This window comes from Varroa jacobsoni, unplaced genomic scaffold, assembly GCF_002532875.2.
Source record: "Varroa jacobsoni isolate VJ856 unplaced genomic scaffold, vjacob_1.0 scaffold_1331, whole genome shotgun sequence".
Lineage (NCBI taxonomy): Eukaryota > Metazoa > Arthropoda > Arachnida > Mesostigmata > Varroidae > Varroa > Varroa jacobsoni.
The window spans coordinates 165,321-185,982 of record NW_019214233.1 but is presented as its reverse complement, the minus strand read 5'-3'; the positions used below and the strand labels follow the sequence as shown (position 1 = coordinate 185,982).

Here is a 20,662-nt window from a genome sequence, read left to right as displayed (position 1 = left end):
AATCAACTGTCTAGTAACAACGAAAACACGTTTCTAAAGATAAAATAACAGCCGTATCAAAAGAAACTGAAACGCCGACGTGAGTACGAAACCCGTTAAGTATTTCTACGACAGCCAATAATTGACCGAGTCCCAAATACTGATACCGAAATAGCTTGAGGATTAACCGTCCTATCCCGTCCCGTTCGCTCCCATCACGTCGCATCCGTCTGCTGCAACGGATGGTTGCAGATTGAGGTTATTTTGCTACCACAGCCACCGCAGTCAACGGTAACTACCAGGAGCTCCTGGCGGCAGTCTTACAAGCGGTTTACAAAATGCAGACACAGCCTCCCACCGCCAAAATACAGACACAGCCGCCATTGGTCCCTCAGCTGTCACTTTTGTATCCGTAAGTTCAACCGCCGCGCCGCTTACTCGTTTATTCCTTTCGACGCCGGCAGCAGCAGCAACAGCAGCAGCAGCAGCAGCAGCAGTCGCCAGGCGACCCACCCCGCGACAGTGCTACCGGCCTTCTCGGCATTTTGGCCGCTCGTCATCGTCACTGTTTTTACGAGGGAGAGCATTGACAATGACAAGATCATTGCAATGGCAACTACGGGAATGTAACCAGTCACAACGGCTGCGAAAATTACTGTTGTATTTGTCGCCCATACCATCCACAACAGCGGACGATATCCGTACGACTGTGAGAGCTACTGCTAAGACTGTTGTTGTACACTCGGGTATCAGCTCCCGCTTGACTGCTTAGCTGATAATCGGGACCCGGAACCCGGTAGCTATCGAAAACCGACTGTGTTGGGACGAATGAATATTTCATACAATACAGCTGCAGCTGCAGCTGCAGCTGCAGCCGCAGCCGCAGTTGTCTTTGAATGACTCATCTGTTAGTGCGGGGGTGATGGGCAGTTTGTTGGCGGTTTTATCTGAAAGCTAGGCCAGCTGGCTGTCACGGCCTGAGTATCACAGCTTTACATTTAAAGCTCTACTCGTGTATATCTACAGATAACTTGAGCTAATGATGTACATGTATTATGCATATGTCTGAGTGCTTGTGTGTGGAGTCCCTACTCCTTACGAAGAGAGTGTTGTTACTGTACAAATAGATAAAAATGTGGAAATTATACGTATAGAGGGTGACGTATGAACGGCTGCATATACATAGGCTCTATTAGCATACTCTACATAGAGGAGGTAATGTCGTGGGTTTCGGTAGTTTGATTGCTCTTAGTTCTATGGATTACATCGATGGCAGAGACGGCAGCAAATGTATATACATTTATAGACGATATAAATGTATAGGTGATATAAATTTGTAGGTGTAATGGACATTCGTTGTTTGGACATCAGTGCTGGAGTTAATAGTCAAAGTAACCATTAGCTACTATTTGTGGATTTCTGGTAAAAATATAATAGTAGCTCCTGGAACCGCATCTTCCGACTGGATGTCAAAAACGAAGGTGTTATGATGTGACATCTATATCCTCCCGTTGGATGTTAACGTATGTTTAGCAATTTATCTTCATACAATGTTAAATCGAGGAAAGGTCTGGATAAAACACTGCATTCTTATGAGATTTTGGCCATGACATGTTTTTATACGCGCATCGCAAGTACTCAAAAAGCGCGCGCCAAAATGCTAGAACTCTCGCGGTATCCGCATAGCGCACAGGTTATAGCTTTCTCCTTTTACGCCAAATCATAATCATCGCATGACCGTCAATCATGTATTCAGCAAGCACGTACATGTAAACAACCTTACATATATATATACTACCAAAAGTCTAACTTAGCACGTTTGTCCGACCCAGAACGATCCTTCAGAGGGCACGGATTGCGCCGGTCTTGTGCATCAATACAGTTCCCTCCTGGGAAGATGTCAGAAAAAAAGATAGCGCTGCTTATCCAAGTACTTAAAGGATACAGTTCATCTTTCTCCATTTTGTTGTCGTAAATCAAAGCCAGGATTGTCCTTTTCATTCTGCACACTTGAAAACAAAGCCGCTGAAACTACGCTTCACCAATACCAACACGGCCACATCTCTGAACAACGTATTTCATGATCAAGTACGTTCAACGTGTGTTATACGAGTTACTGTGTTTAAACTGCATTACGGAAAGGGGTTAATGGTTTCTATTCAACGTTAAATTTCTTGTAAAATAAAATTTGCTTCGAACCTCTGTAAAGGTTAAATAAAATGTCGCTAAACCGCGGATGACGCACCCATCATTCATCTCTTTTTGCCAGGTCGTGTTCAATGCTCACTTATTGCCTAACTATTTATTATTCGCTCGAGCAGCACCAGGAAACTTCATAAGAACGGTTACGGCTGTGCTTTACCTAGCTCAGTTAAGCAGCAGTTTTCCCTCAGGGGTTGCCGGTTGGATCTGGCAACGTGATGCAAATGGCTGACTCCGCCGCTACATTACAGTAGGTCCCCGTCCGAGCGGCGATTCCCTGTCAGCCCTGGCGATTCGTTCAGCCTGCTACCGATCAGCCGATCCGGCGTCCAATCGAGCGTCTGATGATGAGTCAGAGCCAACGCAATTGCCGCTAACGGCACAGCGGCATCAAAAGCCTGGCGGTCCGCAGCGAGTCACCATCAGTCAGCAGGGCTTGCTCACTCTGCCGTCGCCTGCGCCCGCTGTTTCTGTGTGAGAGGAAGGCAGAGAGAGAGAGAGAGAGAGAGAGAGATCTGTGGAGCGATTGTAAACGAGCAGGCGACTTGGTGGCAAGCCGGATCGCGGACAGCGGACAGCATCGATGCGCCATCCGCCTAGCAAACTGCTTTCCAAAGCGGCGGAACATTCTGCGCTCGATTTTATCGTTCAGCTGTTCCGACTGATATATGTTGGCATTGCTGGCGTGAGCTTTGGCTGCAGTCGCGTTGCGCCGCGCGTGGCTGTAGATACTGCTGCTTTTGATGTGACGTTCGGCACCATGTGCTCGTATCGTATAGCTCGAATAGCATGTTAACCGCTGCGTTTGTCGTTTGGATCGGCAACGGGCGTGGCAACAGTTGAGTCTGCCCGAGAGAAGATTGGTGTTAACAGCTAAATGCTTCCGTAAGTGATTACATATACATAATATTGATCGCAACGAACGCAGCAGTGCAAGGCTAACCGCAGGATGTTGCGTGGTCTCGCAGTATTGTCCTGGTCTAGCGACTAGTATTCGTTCTAGCCGTCATGGTAATGTATGAAGCTGTTGGTTAAAGCGTGCGAACAGCTGGTACTTCGTACCAAACACACCCATTCGCATGTCGGTTTAGCCCAAATGCTCATTGCAGATGTACTCTTCGTTCGTCGAATGGAGCGAGAAGCTGACAATGCAATTGCTACGACTGTACGCCCGCAAATATATGATGATGATATGCATCGATATATGCAAATTTATCTTCTCGACCGTTTCACGACCACGCCACACTTAATCACAAACACCGCCAGAATCCCTGCTTCTCGAATACAATGCTGACCTATCTGATCACACTAAGTTTAGCAACGTAGCTTGGGTTCGAATCTTCAACAGGACGCTTCTGCCTAGTGATTGAGCTTGTGATCTACTGTAACGCTGGCTAGGCTCTTTGACGGCGTATTTTGAGCAACGTAAACCGAAAGCGCTCGGCACCTCTAGCAGCATATGGTACCTACCCATCGTTTATGGAACTATTCGTTGTGTTGAATTTGTTCTGGGTTATACTTTTACCATCGTTACGAATGTCGGCCGGGTTGGCAACTCCATTCAGTGGCCACGACGAACCAAGACCACGCGGGCCATCAAACATGGCGTACTGACAGTGATGCATACGACAAAAGATTGAAGCTGCTACAACGTTCAATTACCGATTCAGGTGATTAGTGGAAAATTCGCGTCTCGGTAAAACGTGTTTCGTATGGCTAGCGACGTAGCCCGTCGGCATTAAAGAGCGAACTCGTGCCGGACCAGTGTTGGACATTGAATCGTTTTATGCTACAAATTAGCGCTGTTTTCTACTGCTGCTAAATACCTACAACTTAGTACGAAACGGGGCAACGCCTGTATGATGTTTAATGCGGCGAACTCTGATACTGGCAATCAATATGTATTTTAATCAATATTCCAGATCGAGTAGCAATGTCCTGTATTATATGTATTGATATAGCACTATATATATATATATATAGATATAGTGCTTGGGAAAATATCCTCTAGCCAATTGCCGTTTGTCCCGGTTAGTGTGGTGCTCACAAATGTTCCCGGATCTCTTGTAAATTCGAAACGTTCGCTGATACAAAACTATACTATGTAGCTATATATACATGTGAAATGTTTGTCCATTCATGGTCCTTGGGCTCGCAAAGGCTGTGCTGAAAGTACCATCTAAAGAGAGTGCTAGTAAGCGTGGACAACGCTACTCACGGGTCGCTGATTGACATCGGCTAGCTTCAGTGGCCGTGTAGGAACGGCCCACGCGTTTATTGCTTTGTACATTTTTAGGCAGGACGTAGGCTACAGTATGCGGCATTTACTAATGCGGGTTGGTATTGCATACCATCAATACACACTTGCCATATTTTCAAGTTCATCTAAAATTGCCACGTGTTCATACGGATCACCACTGCTGCTAAGCGGTCCATTCTTTTTACAGTCGACATATGAACTAATTGTCACTGTTTTCTAGAAATATTATAATAATGAGGGTAAGCAGAGATAAGGTTTTCTCTGCCTCTGCTAGTATATCAAAGTTCTTTTTACAGAACAAAAAAGGCTGGAAAAGATAGAGGGAAAAAGGCTGTTCAGGCAGTGTTCTGGAATCGCGTTAGGACCACCCGGCTGTCGGCTTTGGCGCCGCATAGTCTGCTGTTTTGGGTGCCAGTCGGCGTAGATAGACGCCTAACAGAAACTGTACAAATGTCTAAAGATCCTGCTCTTTGCAGTGACTCCTCGAGTGCCCTAAGTGGCTGTGCGAATACCAACACACAAACAGTACATAGGGACGTGTGTGGTAAAAAAATGTGACATGTAACAAAGAAATATATAGCCTTTCATCCTGTGGCATTTCATATGCTTTGGGCGCGCATTTCAAAGACGATCGAGAAGTGTGCCCGTTTTCCGTTTTCTGGCACTTGTAGGGGTGTTCCGCATAGGTAGAAAGTGAGCAGGTTGTTAACTCGTTAGCGGATTTGCGATTTGACCGATGCACTATTATAAATCTTTGAAGTAAATAGCCAGCTAATGCTGCTAGTCGAAGCATTAAAAAAGGGAAAAGGAGAAATAGGATTTACAGGTGCTACTAGTCGGCCTCCTTTCCGACTCTCGAATCTACGGCTAGTTTTATCTCGACAGCCCTGGTCGCAACAAGTATATCACCCCACAATACTGACAGTTCTGAACTCCTAGGACAGGAAATATCAGTCTTTTAATCTATTCCGTTCGTTAGTTCTAGTTCAACACTGCATATAAGCCTGTACTTGTCGCTGCGCAACGCTTCTGTACTGCTGGTTGTGATAGGTTATGCGCGCGTAAACGTTGGCGCCTCACTTCGTTCTCGTTCAGGTTTCTGCCTAAATGCAGCGTCGAACAGTCGGGAGCAATGCAGCTCAAACCGTATGCTCCGACCCGCCTTCTATTTCACTCCCCTTTCTCTTTCTTTGTATCTCAGTGTGGACTGGGGGCCACTGGATCCAGTGCATAGAGCTGCCGAGAGCTCTATGGGTCGAAATCGTTAGCCGGGGTCGCCTGTTACTGGATTATGATGCTAATTCTGTTACTGCATCTTCTCAAACGCCGGCACCAGCGGTAGTAGCAAGACCTTGCTCTGTCTGGCTGGTACTTACAAACAAGTTCGCTGACTTATCGTCGGCTTGACGTGACAGCCATTTAAACAGGAAGGAGGGCACGCCAACGCCGAGAAGCAGACGAAGACAGATTCCTTTTGGAAAAGTAAGGATAGGCAGGTTAACGATAATATTGCTATCACTTCTATTGTTACTGCGGGGAATATCATAAAGGAGGCAAAAAATGGTAGGAAACTCAACCAGCGTCATCGAGAATCGGGCGTCGCCGCAAATCAGCGCGCCGCTACATGGTAACGCTATTTGACGACACGTAAGTATAAAAGCCGTATTGAGGCCTCTTTTAACAGACGGAGCCTGCAACGAATAAGAAAGCTGGCGCATCAGCAGCAGCAGCACTAATTATAATAGCCAGTGCTCGACCGGTTTTGCCACTTCGTGCCAAGTTATAGTAGAACTTGAATGCTACTTTAATTGGCGAAGGGATTTCTTGGGTCTAAAAGTGCTCGATATCTGTAATGGCAATGGTCGCAGGTACGCGCGTTAAAAAGGCCGTTTTAATATGTTGCCGACCATTGGCTTTAGCGAACTAAACCGAATTTGATAATGAACTCGGAACATTCGCAGAACTCTAACACGGCAAATGGAACAAGAAAAAAACATAGCAATAGATAGATGCTTTAGTTTCTATGGGTAGCAGCCCCTCGGGTCTCGAATCTAGCAGCCGACTGTTGTCCATTTATCATTAGGGATCAAAATTAGTTTTTTAATATGACCTTAACCGTACGATTCTTATTCTATGTACGGGAAAAAATTCGCGGACTCTACATACGTGGGAGCCCTAACTTCTCTCACAATAGAACGTTTGTAGCACTTTTCCCGCAGGCTTTCTTGTGGTATCTGTACTCCGAGCATCTGGTATAAATTAAAAAAAAAAAATCCTTGGTTTTCCTGTTATTCTATAACGTCTTGCGTTGGCCTATTGCGTTCTCTTCCTCGGTGAATTCTTGAACTCACTTCAATGCTTTAGTCCACAAAAAACAACCAATACTTTGTTTCGTGACCAATTATAGTAATATATCGTTCTAGCAGCGGCTGCTGCTATTACTGCCGCGGCGGTTCCTGTTCTTGTTGCATTGCGAACAGCGTTTGGTGTTCGAGCTGCTTCTAGCGATCATTGTTAGAGCTCAACAGCAACAAACCCCGGCGCCGTGACTGTCTCGATAAGGTCTGTCGGCGTATTCCGTAACGTGTCGCCACGTGACCACATGACGGCGTTGAGATTATCTCATTGCGGTGCTCACTGTGCGTTCGCGTCAACATTCGTTGTTGGCCGGGCCAAACTTTTATATACACTATATGTGGTGGACTGTTGAGTTTTGGTCGGTTAATAGGCCCGGCTGGATCATAGTGACTCTCTATGATCGACGAGTTGATAAAATATCGAGGTGCTCGTTGTATGTATTAGACTTGAGGCCGGTCACCAGTCCGCGACGTGGTCAGACGTTGAGTAAACTGGGCGGGTGGGTTGGCGGGCGAGTCAACCGGCGATTCTCAGCAACAATGAAACAATCAACGAAAGAGGCTCGAAGCGTGATCGTGACTGACTGAAAAAGCGGCAATCTTGCTAAATTGAAACTCTTGAGATACGACGAACACTGTTCTTACAAACTCCTATTATAAAGTTTGTGATGTTTGTATCATTCATTGCTATACAAACCATCCTAATTGTAAAAGATGGTGTTGTTTGCTAGCTTTTGTATTGGTGATCACCGCTCTAACGAAACGAGAAAGCAAGTGACATTGACACCGTATCCGTCTGTTCTTATTGAGGTGGGTAATCTTGAGTAATTTTGTGATTTTGTCAGCTTTTGACGAGGACAAAGCATGTAGGCAAAAAATTTGTACGTTCCAAGGTAAACAGACCGAATTTTCATTGAATTAGTAATATAATAAGGCTGGTCGTGCTGCAAAAGATCTTTTCGCATCATAATATATAAAACCAAATGATGCAGGATATGGTTGTTAAGTCATTCATTGAATTGCTTAAATATAGGGCAAATGCTAAGATCATTCGTTTTGTAGCGAAAGAAGTGCGTTTGAAGACAAAAATGTTACTAGATAAATAGATGTCCTTTCTACAACGTTGTCGAGAAGTCTTCATGCTTTGATGATATCAATCGTACGAAGCTCACCCGAAAAGTACACAGCCAATGTCTGACCCGATGGGCATGCATGCATCTACGTACACTGGATCCCTCAACTAGGAATTATTACCAAACATTTGCGAGCTATTTTTAGTGCTGTTCTGCACTGTCTGGGATGTGCCTAATAGATCATCCGCAAACAAGTAAAAGGCATGAGGCCTTCAGGCCAATCCGTCCATTCATTTAGAGCTTCGAGAACAACCCTTCGTTTTTTCTTGTTTCAGGTCTCTATTGCCGCCACCGTTAGTTAAACTACGTGTTGGAGCGTCAACAATGATTCCATACTTGGCATAATGGCTTGGCAAAGGTGCCTGTAATTCGTTGCTACGGAATAATACATTATTTGCTGCGCTCTACTGCCTATGTTCTACTTTTGCTTCTCATTCAGTGTACGTAGTGAATCTCACCGTAGCTCTTTTCATACGATACAAATGCCGAACGAGGGCAGTGCTTCGCATCATAGTAGACGTTATGTAATACAAGCTATTGGGGGACCCGAGACACCTGAAGATAAGTCGGTATACGAATGACATTTGTCACACCAATCTTCAGTGTGGTCTTAATCGGCTGAAGCTATTTCGACGAGATTCAAAGCGGAAATAGGCTAAACACTAGTCGTCATACGCCATGGTGTAAGATTGGTTCGCAGTTGATTTTCAGAATGTTTTACAGATACTAATCAGTCAAAGAATACCTTGTTACTTAGATCCCAAAGTATTTATAATAGGATAATGATAATTCGATAAAATTGCAGCTTTGGGGTACTCTTGCGATCGACATTGGGCCAAATTGTGTGGTGAATATAACATGCAGATATTTAACCCAATTCTGAACGTGTTACGCTATGGTCAAACCGAAATATTTATCGGTACAACGGCAACGCAGAGACGCGTTTGGATAAAGCGTTCGCTAAGCTGAAGTCTTTCAGGCAGCAGAAACGGGCATTTATATCTTCACGTTTTTCCTTGGCGGTTTACAAATATCGATTAGAAAATATACAGCACGTTATAGCTATGAAACCATCACAATCTGTGTTTCTCGACGTCGCTCTACATTTATGGAAACTTGATATAGTAAACTCTAACAAATAAATGTGGCCGGTGATGCTGAGTAAATAAACCGGGTCAATGAAGCCCAGATAGCCAAATATTGCTTAGGCTGAAGGTTGACCGTGCTGTGTAAAGCTAGCGTCGCAATTCCGGCCATAAAATTAAGAAGTATTTGTCTAAGTTACTTAAGCTGACTTTTCGAAGTTTGGTAAGCTTCGCATTTTAATCGCGCTTTCTTTGTGGCAACTAATGTAAACTTTTCGAGCGACAAGGTAATCTGAACTGAACGTTCAAACAGTTTCTAGATGAAATCTTATAAAACCAAGGAGGGACGACATACGAACAACCGCCGTTAGCAGGCCTTCAAAGCTGCGATTAATTAGGGAAGTCGGCAAGGATCTTAACTTAGGACATAACATAGGAAATATACGGTTTCAGAAAAATGTTCGTTTATTATGAAGTAATAATTTAGGTTCAATTGATAAAAATAAAATTATACTGAAAAGTATAGTCAATTTAAGAGGTAGTATGCGATGAGTTTGTCACGAAGATTCAACAGAGTTCTGTTATGGCTCCAATTTTCGTGACATTTATTCAGTCAGGGCATATTGTAGTTTAAAAACAAAAGCAAATCCTATCACGTAGATTGACGAAAAATTTCGAAGACGTACTTGGTAATATTTGCTATACTTGAAAAATTTAAATTGCCCGCGCTAGCAGTTTTACAGTCTACCTAGGCGTTAATATCTTGAGGGTAAGATATTAAGGCTTAGGTAACTCAGCCGCTAAGGTATCTACGGCACTTCCAGTAAAACTGCTAGTTCCTAACGCGAAACGACGTGTGCCTACGACAGGACACGGATTCATGCCATCAAATGTTCCTAAGTTTAGCACTTCAACTTGCTACTTACACACTACGTTTCTACAGGCACAATCGATACAAACCTATCTCAGTTTGCCGAGTGTTCGATAATGTGGCATGCTAGTACGTGCTTGGAAATCATGAGTTAAAGCAGATCACTTCTATGGGTTGCGATTGGTGACAAAAAAGAATTTTATAAAAACGCGCGAAGCAGGTGACCTGGATTACTCGTAAGGGCTTCGAAGGGTAGCTGTTGCCACAGAAGCGACAAAGAGGTGATAATAACGAAAAGGGAATCGTCTTCAGTCAATCGTTTAGAAAGGATCCCTATGGGAAAGTCATTAATCTAGTTGGACTATAGGTGAGTAGCAGTAAGAGATATAAGAATAGAAGAGCTGTCAACATTGAAGAACGGACCCCATTTCACATGACTGGTTTATATAATCCCACTGTTATTAAATCGTCTTGTCATAATACTCTGGGATATCCAACAAATCTCGAAAGGTGGTCATTTATGATTAGAGCATGTTAGGCGTCGTTTTCTTGTGGGCGGTTTTTGCGGTCAGGAACAAAGTCGATCGACAGATGCCGGTGAGTGCGCCTCTAATTCTCCTGCTGAACATACTTAGTCGCATGTGTGTCAGCGATTGGCTTGACTTGCAAAGGACGCTGTAGCTGATTCTTCTTAGTAAGGCTTCTCTTCTAATCAGCGGCTTTTCTGAGCTGTATTGTAAGATTCTGCGGTCTAGCAGAACGACGTCGCATAGAACCGGTCTACAGGCACATAAGTCGATTTCGTATGCTATTGAAATGTTCATTGTTTTCTTCGATATCAGATATGAAACTCGTTCTATGTACGGCCTTTCTGTCCCATTCGGTAGTCTCCACTATCAACTATGATGGTAGAGACCACCACAGCTACCAATTAACCCACAGTCGAATGGTAGTCCAGCGAAGTTAATTTAATCGATTTCTTAATATTTGTGAGCAACTAGTCACGGCAGAAACTTGGTTGCAATAAAGAACTATTCTATGAAAAAGTTTTGGGTACTCGATAAGGGTTCTGCTCAAGAAGATTACTACAATATATATGCACCTATAGTACATTGACAATCGCGACAACTATTTTATATTAAGTACCCCGCGCTTAATTAGGGTTGCAATAGCCTGTGTTTTTTGTTTTGTTTATTGCACTTCTTCCGTCTAAATCTTTTTCTCACCTCCGTTTGAGTCTAGCAGTGTTTGGGTCTGAACGAATTCCAGCTTGCCTCCTCAAATAATTCATAATATTCATATAATATAAAAGGTGAGGTAGCCGACGGGGGTCTCTCCGAGAACAAACAATTTTGTTCTGTCCATGTACTTTGCACAGGGGTTTATGCATATTGGCCGAAGGCCAAATGGCAAAAGTAGCAGCGAATCATCATTACTTTGACCACGAGAGGAAGATATCACTATGTAACTTAGAACTAATATGTGTAGGTATAAATACCTAAAAGGTCCATTGTATGATTTGTCCCTGTAAAGATTAATGTACGGACATGATAACAACAATATGGATACAATTACTAAACAGTCCACAACGAACAATCCCACTACGAAAAAGGCTTTTTGATCGGATTCAGGGAAACGCTACTTGACGTGCTTAGACCTTCAAAGGGAAGCCAGTAAGCGTCCGGTGTGGCTAGACGTGTTGGACCCGCCACGATGGGCAATCTTGTTTACGGGTTAGCGTGACTCAGTCTACCCTCGGGGTGCTCCCTGCCAGACCTGGTGAAACCAACGCCAAGCTCTAATCTACTCTATTTGTGGCAAAACACTGTGCACTATCATAGCTGGGTGGTTCCTATTGGCAGGTTCGATTCTCGATTTTCCAGCTAAGTTGGTTAATATGCAGGACGTCTTGGTTTCTTCTGTAGTTAGTTATGAATGTTATCAAATATTCCTTCTGCGTAGCTACATTCTGCGAGGTAACGGCTTCATACTAATTGGTTCTGCTTGTGTTTTCATCTTGTTATACTTATACTATTGCATACTACTTTTGAGGGATCACTGGACCGTGTATTCTTCATGTATGGTAGGTCACTTAAGGTGAGGCAGTCTAACTTCTTAGAATGGCAATATAAGACTTTGATAGTGTGTGCGATTAATGGATCTTTTAGTGGCCTAATGGCTGCTTTAACTTCGCGAAAGTCGCATTATATGAAACCTTTTGAATCAGCTCCCACTATAACTTTCCCAGATTTTTGTGCGACTATTGTAGGATCATGGTGCAAAGCACGTACAGCCTGTATATGGATGACTACGTTTTTCGAACTTGCAGAGGAACGTGCAAGGTATGAATTGTGAGCGTCTATATTGGGTAACCTTTCATAAGTAAACAAAAAGTTTAGCCCATATCCGCACTTAAGTTTTCTGTGACAGTCAGTAAACACAGCGGTGCTTTCAGATGAAATGCGTCGCCTAACAAGCATTTTTAGTCGGCAGATCAGAATTCTGAGGTATCTGATACTGATAGCAATGTGTAGATGAACGTCTTTTTTGACTGTTCACCGAGCTGAAAGGTTGGACAGAACAACAAAAGGCGAGTCTTATAATACAACAATATCACAAATTAATACACGTTTAACTTGCAGTCATTGGCTAAATAAAGACCGGCAAAGCAGTTCGAGAAAACTACGGATGCTGGAAAATGTTGAGTGACAAATAGCGTTTAGTGGTCCATGCCGAAGACATGACGAATGAAGACAGCCATTACCGCGACCTCATAGCCGTTATGGCTATTAAACACTATAACGTTACCATTATAACTACACCATTAGACTACTTCTCGGCACTATTTCATAACTAAATATGGTAGGGTTTTTGTCTTTGGCATCTTCTAGCCGGACTGCCTGATTTGCATGCTGACCTAGGACTGTTTCTACCCGGTCTTCTTTGTCCCTTTTCACTCTGTTTAGCAGCATCGCGGTAATCCTAGGCAATCGAATAACAAGCGTTTAATTATGAAAACCGAAAAGGGTAAACGCGAGACTTGCAAATAAAAAAAAAAGGTTTACTAAATCGATGTGGATATCGTTGTCTGTCCTCATCTACCGTGCATGTAACACAGGTACGCTTACAGTATCTGTTTGTTTGTGCGGACTTATATGCTACACAAACCTATAAAATCGCTGTTCGCATTTTTGATCGTGCTGGCGGCCTAAATGTGAAGTACAGGTCGTTCACGTACGAAGTCAGTAACGCCCGTCGCCCCATTAACACGACGGTCCCATCGTCATTTTCTAGACAACAAATTCTAGACTTATCTCTAGACAGATACTAAGTAACATTGACTCATATCGAAAAGAATACGGAAACATAATTAGAAAGAAAGCGACTAAAAGGAGGACAAGACCAAACTGGAACCAATAAACGAACGATGCCAATAATAAGAACCACTACTATAGTTTTGATCGTTATTATGGGTTTAACCGGGAAGGCAGTCTCACAACCGTAGCATTGTTCGTTTGTTTCACTGCTTTCGTTTCCCTAGTAGACTGATCCGTCAGGGCATGGTTGAGCGCGATCTGCAAACGCCATCAAGAATCGGGCTAGAGTACCAGCTCGTATAGCACTCAATACAACTGTTGCGTCGTGATGAGCTTGATTGCTGTGAAGTCCTCTTAAGCAAAGAGCCGCGAGCAACGGGGCGACCTTCGTGTTGTCGGCGCAGCTTTGGCTCTTGCAAGAAGCTGGGTCAGGCGTAGCTAGTGAAGTCAGATATGTGAGGACGCGCGGTAGTGCAGAGAAAGGTTTCGTAGGTTGTTACGGTGGTTAGAGGTGTTATAGGCTAATTGATAGATCCTTGATCGTCTGATATTGGTTATGTTGGATATTTAATGAAACAGCACGTGGCGAGAGCAGGGAAAGTACTTCGAAGGCTTTGACGACAGCTTACACACAACATTGAGCAAGTCGACTCGGAATTGTTTGTTATAGCTTATAAATACTGGATTTTCGTCAGTCGAAATAAACACGAAATGTTTAGGCTATCTTGGCGCGCTACCTATTAAGATAACTGGGCCGGCTTGAAAGGACACTTCGAAAGCTTTTGCTGTCTAACCAACATTGACACGCTTGTTATAGTGAGTTGCACATAGATGGTGGTGCAAGCGGGAATCATTCTACGAGGGGCAATTTTAGATCCTGAAAAATAGCACTCTAATACCTGAGTGCTATGTAGTAGTAAGTAGCATGTGAATATACCGACATATTACCACGTTTCAATATTAAACTTTCGAGATTTCTGCTAGACGTTACCGTCGAGCATAGTTCTCATATTTGAGTGAAGTTTTATACTGATGTGCGGTATTTTTTTATGTATTAGTGTAGTTACTTCAAATACGTTTGACACGATTTACAGTGAGAGTTGGTGATCTCTGTAGCTTGGAATGACGAACCTAGCTAGCTTGGTAAGAAAAAAATCTCGAACGAGACTCGCTGTTAAAATCAACGTATTGTTTTATCTAAAACGAAGGTAGAAAATTAGGTACATGCCATTTTAGGGACCAAAATTTATCACGAATTATGTAACCGCATTTCATGCAGACAGACGGCGAATTTCAGGTATAAAGGAGCTTATTTTGTTGTTTGACTCGTTTGTCTATGGTCTTAAATTATCTCTCTAAACTTATATCGATGGCGTTCTGTTCCTATTGCCACTGTTCCTCTATGTTCATATCACTATATCCTATAGCAACACAACGTAGCACGATTTCCTAAAACCATTTGTATAATCATTTATGGAAACATAATGGTACGATTTGAAAACAGCTTTTCTCAACATTTTCCGATCTTTCTTTTTGTTTTCACTCAACTTTAAGGTTTAAATTCCAAGTAAGCGCTAGGTTAGGTCAAAGTGAGGCTAATTTAACTGATCACACTGAAACCACCACTCTTCCTTGTCTAAAGAGCCACAAGTACTAACTTATTTTCTTTTAATTTTTCAGGTCCTTCAGAAGCCCAGGCTGTGACCTTACCCGGCGACTTTATCAGCGCTTTGTCTTGCGTCAAAATTAAATGTCGGAACAATAATAACCAACCACAGCGAAAATAGAGCTATATCTGAGCAGAACACTAGACTACCCAAACGCTAAACTTCGTAAAAAAAGAATTTGGAAAAAGGAAAAGTTCTTCAGGATTTTTCAGTCTCCTTTTGTGTCTATTAAGAGCGATTGTACCAGGCAAGTATTGCTGGTATTATTTGATCTTTCTTCCAATCTTCAGCTCAGACCAGCAACAACTTACGAAATAAATACTATAAAAGTGAAACTTGTATACAGATAACACCTGTAACAACCTCTGTGACAATTCACCGAAATTTTCGGTCTTTTTCTCTTGCTAAAAGCGTCGTAATAAGCGCTCAAAAAGAAAAGTGCCGTTGCGAATCGTTGCCCAAAAGACAATTTGCATGCTTAAGACTTGCTGCTGGTCGTTTGTACTTTCAGCTTGACGAAACACACGCGATTCCGTGTACTACTGCTGCCTGTTTTCGCATTATTGCTAAATAGAAGCAATTTAATTGATTGGAAGACTATTGGATACGGCCTTTTTGGTCGTTGTGAAGTAAACACAAACCTTCAAAATGAGGGAGTACAAGATCGTGGTGCTGGGTTCCGGTGGTGTGGGCAAATCGGCCCTAACGGTGCAATTTGTACAGGGCATTTTTGTCGAGAAGTATGATCCTACCATCGAGGACTCATACCGAAAGCAGGTATGTTTTATCGCACGTCCGGCAGTCGGCCGTAGTGCGACTTCGGTCTCAGTCACTAGAATTGTTTCTATATGAATTTGTAAGTTAACGTTAATTGAATTGGTTATGACTGAATAACAACTATTTTATGGCAGATACATGACGTGTTGGGATAGAGGTGACGGTATTCCACCACTATGATTATTTAGCCTTGTGAAAATCTGCCTTGCTATTGTAAGGTGCTGCATGTACATGAGAGATGGTGAAGCTATTTTTATGAAATTGCATTTGATCCTAAGGGGTCGCTTTGATGAATATGTGCTGCGCTCTTTTGACGTAAATCAAGATATCTCTACCTCTAATAATAATAATAATAGGTTTAAATGAATGTTGTTACCATTATTGCTAGCATTGAACCGGCAATTATCCAATACATAGTAAAAAAAACAGGCGTGGGCTCTATACATGCGCTGTCGTTGTACGAGGTAAGCTTAGAGACTCAACAATAGTCACCTGGTGTCACCAGCAAACGTGCGCCCTTGTTGCCAAAGCCTTTCCTGGAAGTTGGTTTGAATCTCGTTGGACGCTTGCTCAAAAGCCGGGTGAAAACCTTTGTTTGTTTTTCCATGCTCTAATGGGGAGAGCGATTATTTATAGCTGCTTGAGCGCTGGCGATGGCGACGCCGATACGACACTGAGGTGCTCAAACAGAGCTAGAAGTTGTGACAGCTATTCTCGATGGCTAATGGTAGACGACAAGTAGCTTTGTTTTTGTTAACGCTGGTTGGAATGGTTAGTGACGTGGTTGGGATGGAACTGAATCATGACACGACAGATCTACGCGTTCAGTTGTTGTTGTTGTTTTGGCTCAAAAAACTTCAGTGCACGCAATACCGTTCAGAGAGCGTTTATTGTTCTAGAACGACACCAGGTGTCGAAAGTAGGTGTTAGGCGACTGACTGGACTCTTTATGAAAACAACACATGGCGTCATGAGTACTACTCTATTGTATTGAAATATCTACATCAATATGTAGACGATATCGTACATACGAAGTGTCCTTCTAGTATAATTATTCTTACTATTAGCGTCGGCTTATTATACTCAAAAGACAGCTATCGATCGGGGCCAAAAAGGACTTCGCGTATCTTGTATAACGTTTGTGAATTGTAATCAGATTTTGGGGTAATGGTTAAAACGGGTACGGGGAGAATATTTGTTTTATATACACTGACAAGCCAACTGGTGTTTTCCTCTGATCTGTGGATAGCTAAAACATAAACCCTAAAACCGCGTCGTATTGCTACCGAACAATATCGGTCGAATAACTAGGACCAGGATAATCACCGATCGCTTTAAATCGTATCAATGGGGATACACGAGAAGTTTAAGCGTATTTCAGTTATTTCGAACATATACGTTAGTATAAGTAAATCCAAAAAGTCGTTAGACTTTATATATCTTTGAGATAAAGACACAAACTCATGCAAACCGAATTTGTACAACGCGTGGTCTTTCTCCTGTTTAGGTTCTGAAAGGGCTTCAAAGATATCCAGGTATTTAGGTTGGCACAGAAAGGAAGTTATGATTTGTACGGATGCTGGACGTGCTACACACAGCGAACTCTTAACCTATCTTTCCACGCTCGCTGACAAGGCAACAAGGGGTGCCACTATAAACTAAATCTGGCTTTTTTTTTCTACTCACTACTGTGCCATACATTATTAAACGCGGTTGATTTTTCCTCCTTCCTAATTTGTGAGTGATCAGAATTGAAGTCCTTTCAACATGAAAGTAGCTTTGGTAATACCTACAGCGAAGTGTTACTTAGCATTGGTTGTCGTAATAGAGGACTTTGTTGGTGATTTTGACTATATTCCTCTTCAAGTTCAATTTAGTCGCCTGACTTGCCCCAAACAGCGTCATCACGGCTAGCTGGCGAGCGTCCGCAATCAGTACCGAATTACAGGCGTTAGGTGATTCATTGTGACAGCGACGCCCCCGCTATTTCTTGCCCCTAGAAACTGTTTGCGAAATGTTAGTGCATTAGACTTACACGTTGTGCATACAACAACGTTTATATACATGTCTATGTATGTATATGGCTTGGTCGATACCTCTTGTTGATCGGTCTGTCAGGAAGTGCATGTTTTGCCAAGGCTTTGCTAAAGGCTCTTATTTCAGAAGAGCTGTCATTTCTTGCGACATGGCAAATACGAGCTGGCTTATTTGGTGAACTTATCAAACTTGTACAGCCCGGCACAATTAACGAACAACTTTATACATTGTATGAATGGTACAGTGGAATTTGTTTTTACGACTGTAGAAGAATTACATTTGCAGACAAAATTTTACTTTCCTCCTTAACACTGAAGCTCACTAAAAGCATCGGATTGGGGCTTCACTCAGATTAAGGTGCCGACAGAGTATTTCTGGGCAGCTTGAGCTGGTTAAAATCTTAGAGAATGATAGCCTGGAGGAGTTTCGATTGAGCCATTAAAGCAGACCATATCTGTATACAGCTGTGAGTATTCAGGCTATAACTATCCTAGTCACGTTCCTCGGAGTGGTACACAATAATTTAATTGCGTTATAATATTATAGATTTAAAATGGACGACGCTAACATGTGAGCAAGAGGGAAGCGTGGACACAGTCCGTGTGCTGGGTGTGTGATCTAATGAGCGTTACAATGTAAAATTGATTTAGGCGTATGTTTTTAATAATATTAATTCATTTCTATATGCTGTTAAGTTGTTTTCTACATAATATCTGTCTGTTTGTGCCACGTCTTTCTAAACACTAGAAAGTTCTCATCTAGATATCTAAGTTAATCATTAACTTTTTTTTATTATTTTGATTATTTTTGTTGCGATTTGCAATACGCTGCCGTACTTTCTGTTCAGGTGGAAGTCGATGGACAGCAATGCATGCTGGAAATCCTAGACACGGCGGGCACAGAGCAGTTCACGGCGATGCGTGACCTCTACATGAAGAATGGCCAGGGTTTTGCTCTCGTCTACTCAATCACTGCACAATCGACCTTCAACGATTTACAGGACCTTCGTGAGCAAATTCTACGTGTCAAGGTAGGGAAGCGTATGGGAAAAATTTATAAATTTTGAGTGTGGCCAAAGAAAAAACTGTCAATTATTAAATACAGCCTGTACAATGATAACGTAGAACAAGTTCCTCTACGTTTCAGAATTTCGGTTCAGTGGTCCCTGGCTCATTGAGACACCGGACAGCGCTGAGTGCCATCAACAGCGATCAGAAAAACAATTTAGTTTTTTATTTTTGAATAAGAATTACTAAGCTATTTTGCCCTATGTTGAAAGATGCAATTTATAGTAGTCTACGACTCCGAATCAGCCTTTCCGTTGCTGCTGCTGCTGCTGCTGCTATCTAATGTCGCTAATTTTCTGCCTTCTTTTTGCTGCTCTCTATTCCGGTGTTCCATTTGGACTATGCTCGTCCTGGTTCAGGACACGGACGACGTGCCGATGATTCTGGTAGGCAACAAGTGCGACCTCGAGGACGAGCGGGTGGTGGGCAAGGAACTGGGGGCTAACCTAGCGCGACAGTTTAACAACTGCGCATTCCTTGAGTCGTCCGCCAAGGCCAAAGTGAACGTGAACGAGATCTTCTACGACCTCGTGCGCCAGATCAATCGGAAGAACCCCGAGCGAAAGCAAAATCCTTCCAAGAAGCGCCACAAGTGCACCCTGTTCTAACTCCTTTTGTGCTGCTTGCTTCCCTTTTGAACCCTCATTTACTTGACTCTTCACCGCTTCACGGCTTCCTTCCTCCTTCAATCCTTCCGTTTTTACACTCTTATCAGCAATACCATTAAGACTATTATTACCATTTACAATGAATTATTCTATTATATAATAATTATACATATTAATACAACAGTATATGACAGGAAAACAGACAGATACACACGTAAAAACAAACGCATACACACACAGATTCGCAAACAAAGTCCATACAATATCAGTAAATACCAGCAACGACCGACAGAACTTTTTTCCGATAGCGAAGCAATGGAGGCATCACAGTTATTGATGATAAAGCATTATTAAAATAAGAATGATGATGTTATTACTACTAATATTATGACAAGCATTATCGAGTGTGACAACAGCCAAAATTAGTAGAACAAAAAAACTGGCTAAAGCCAAACCGTTTCGGTATAACAGTGACAACTTCTTGCAAATAGATAAATGATTCCACTAGGTAGGCTTGCTTCAATGACATACAAAAGCGACAATGATACCAGTTAGAGGCAGCAGAAGCAGCGGAGTAACAACTACCAATAGGTGTTGGAAACGAAGGCAAACTGACCGAGCATCCCACGATTACAAAAAGAAGGAATTAATATGGAAGTTGTGTAGTAGCTGTCGTCGGCGCTGGATTTTTGTGAAAATTCAAGGCTTCGTTGGGGCAAACGACTGAGATAGTCGGATCATCGAACCTGCTTGTCCGACGAAAGGCTTTCGCCTGCAAGGGTAAGCGCATGTAACGCACGAGCAGAAGCTACGATTAAGATGATGGCCTGTCAGTAAGAATTAAACATGATGGCTACACAAGTTTAAAAGTTTAGTTGCAGTGGAAAAAGAAGAAAAGAGCTTTTATTTGACAAGGGGCCGTCGTCTGACTGCCATTCGGCTGTTACTACTGCCAGCTGCGTTGGTTAGATGTTGTTCAGATGCGTACGATACGGCGGCGTTACGACATGCACGACGATGTTATTGAATCATGCAGGTAAAACAGCAGTAATAACACTTATTATTGCTGCTGGTAGTAAGGTAACGGCATAACTATCAACGATTAGCAGAAGAACTTGATACGACTTGATAGTGCCGTCTGCACATATAGCGGCCATAGAGTGAAAGAATGACCGTAAAAGTCTCTCTTTTGAATGGCATGAAAGGCAGACGACGAAGCAACTGGAAAAATGCGCCATGTGGCGCTGCTGTAGTAACAATAATGGCAAACTTTAAACAAACACACAAATATCTCTCCCCTCT

General features: G+C 42.7%; 1 protein-coding gene across 5 annotated transcripts in view; it reads left to right on the top strand.

Moving 5' to 3' along the window:
- Rap1 (RAS oncogene family member Rap1) overlaps window positions 1–20,662 on the top strand; it is a 30,293-nt gene that overhangs the window by 1,742 nt on the left and 7,889 nt on the right. The window contains exons 1-5 of one of the 5 annotated variants that reach the window (XM_086971877.1): window positions 2,894–3,066; window positions 14,885–15,118; window positions 15,383–15,648; window positions 18,533–18,715; window positions 19,112–20,257. In XM_086971877.1, the coding sequence (XP_086828003.1) occupies window positions 15,520–15,648; window positions 18,533–18,715; window positions 19,112–19,360 (561 nt within the window). In that variant the 5' untranslated portion in view covers window positions 2,894–3,066; window positions 14,885–15,118; window positions 15,383–15,519 and the 3' untranslated portion in view covers window positions 19,361–20,257. Of the gene's footprint in view, window positions 1–2,893; window positions 3,067–7,589; window positions 7,609–8,219; window positions 8,372–14,884; window positions 15,119–15,382; window positions 15,649–18,532; window positions 18,716–19,111; window positions 20,258–20,662 lie in introns of those variants that run through there. The other 4 variants (XM_086971878.1, XM_086971876.1, XR_015314406.1 and 1 more) reach the window with 4 other exon arrangements.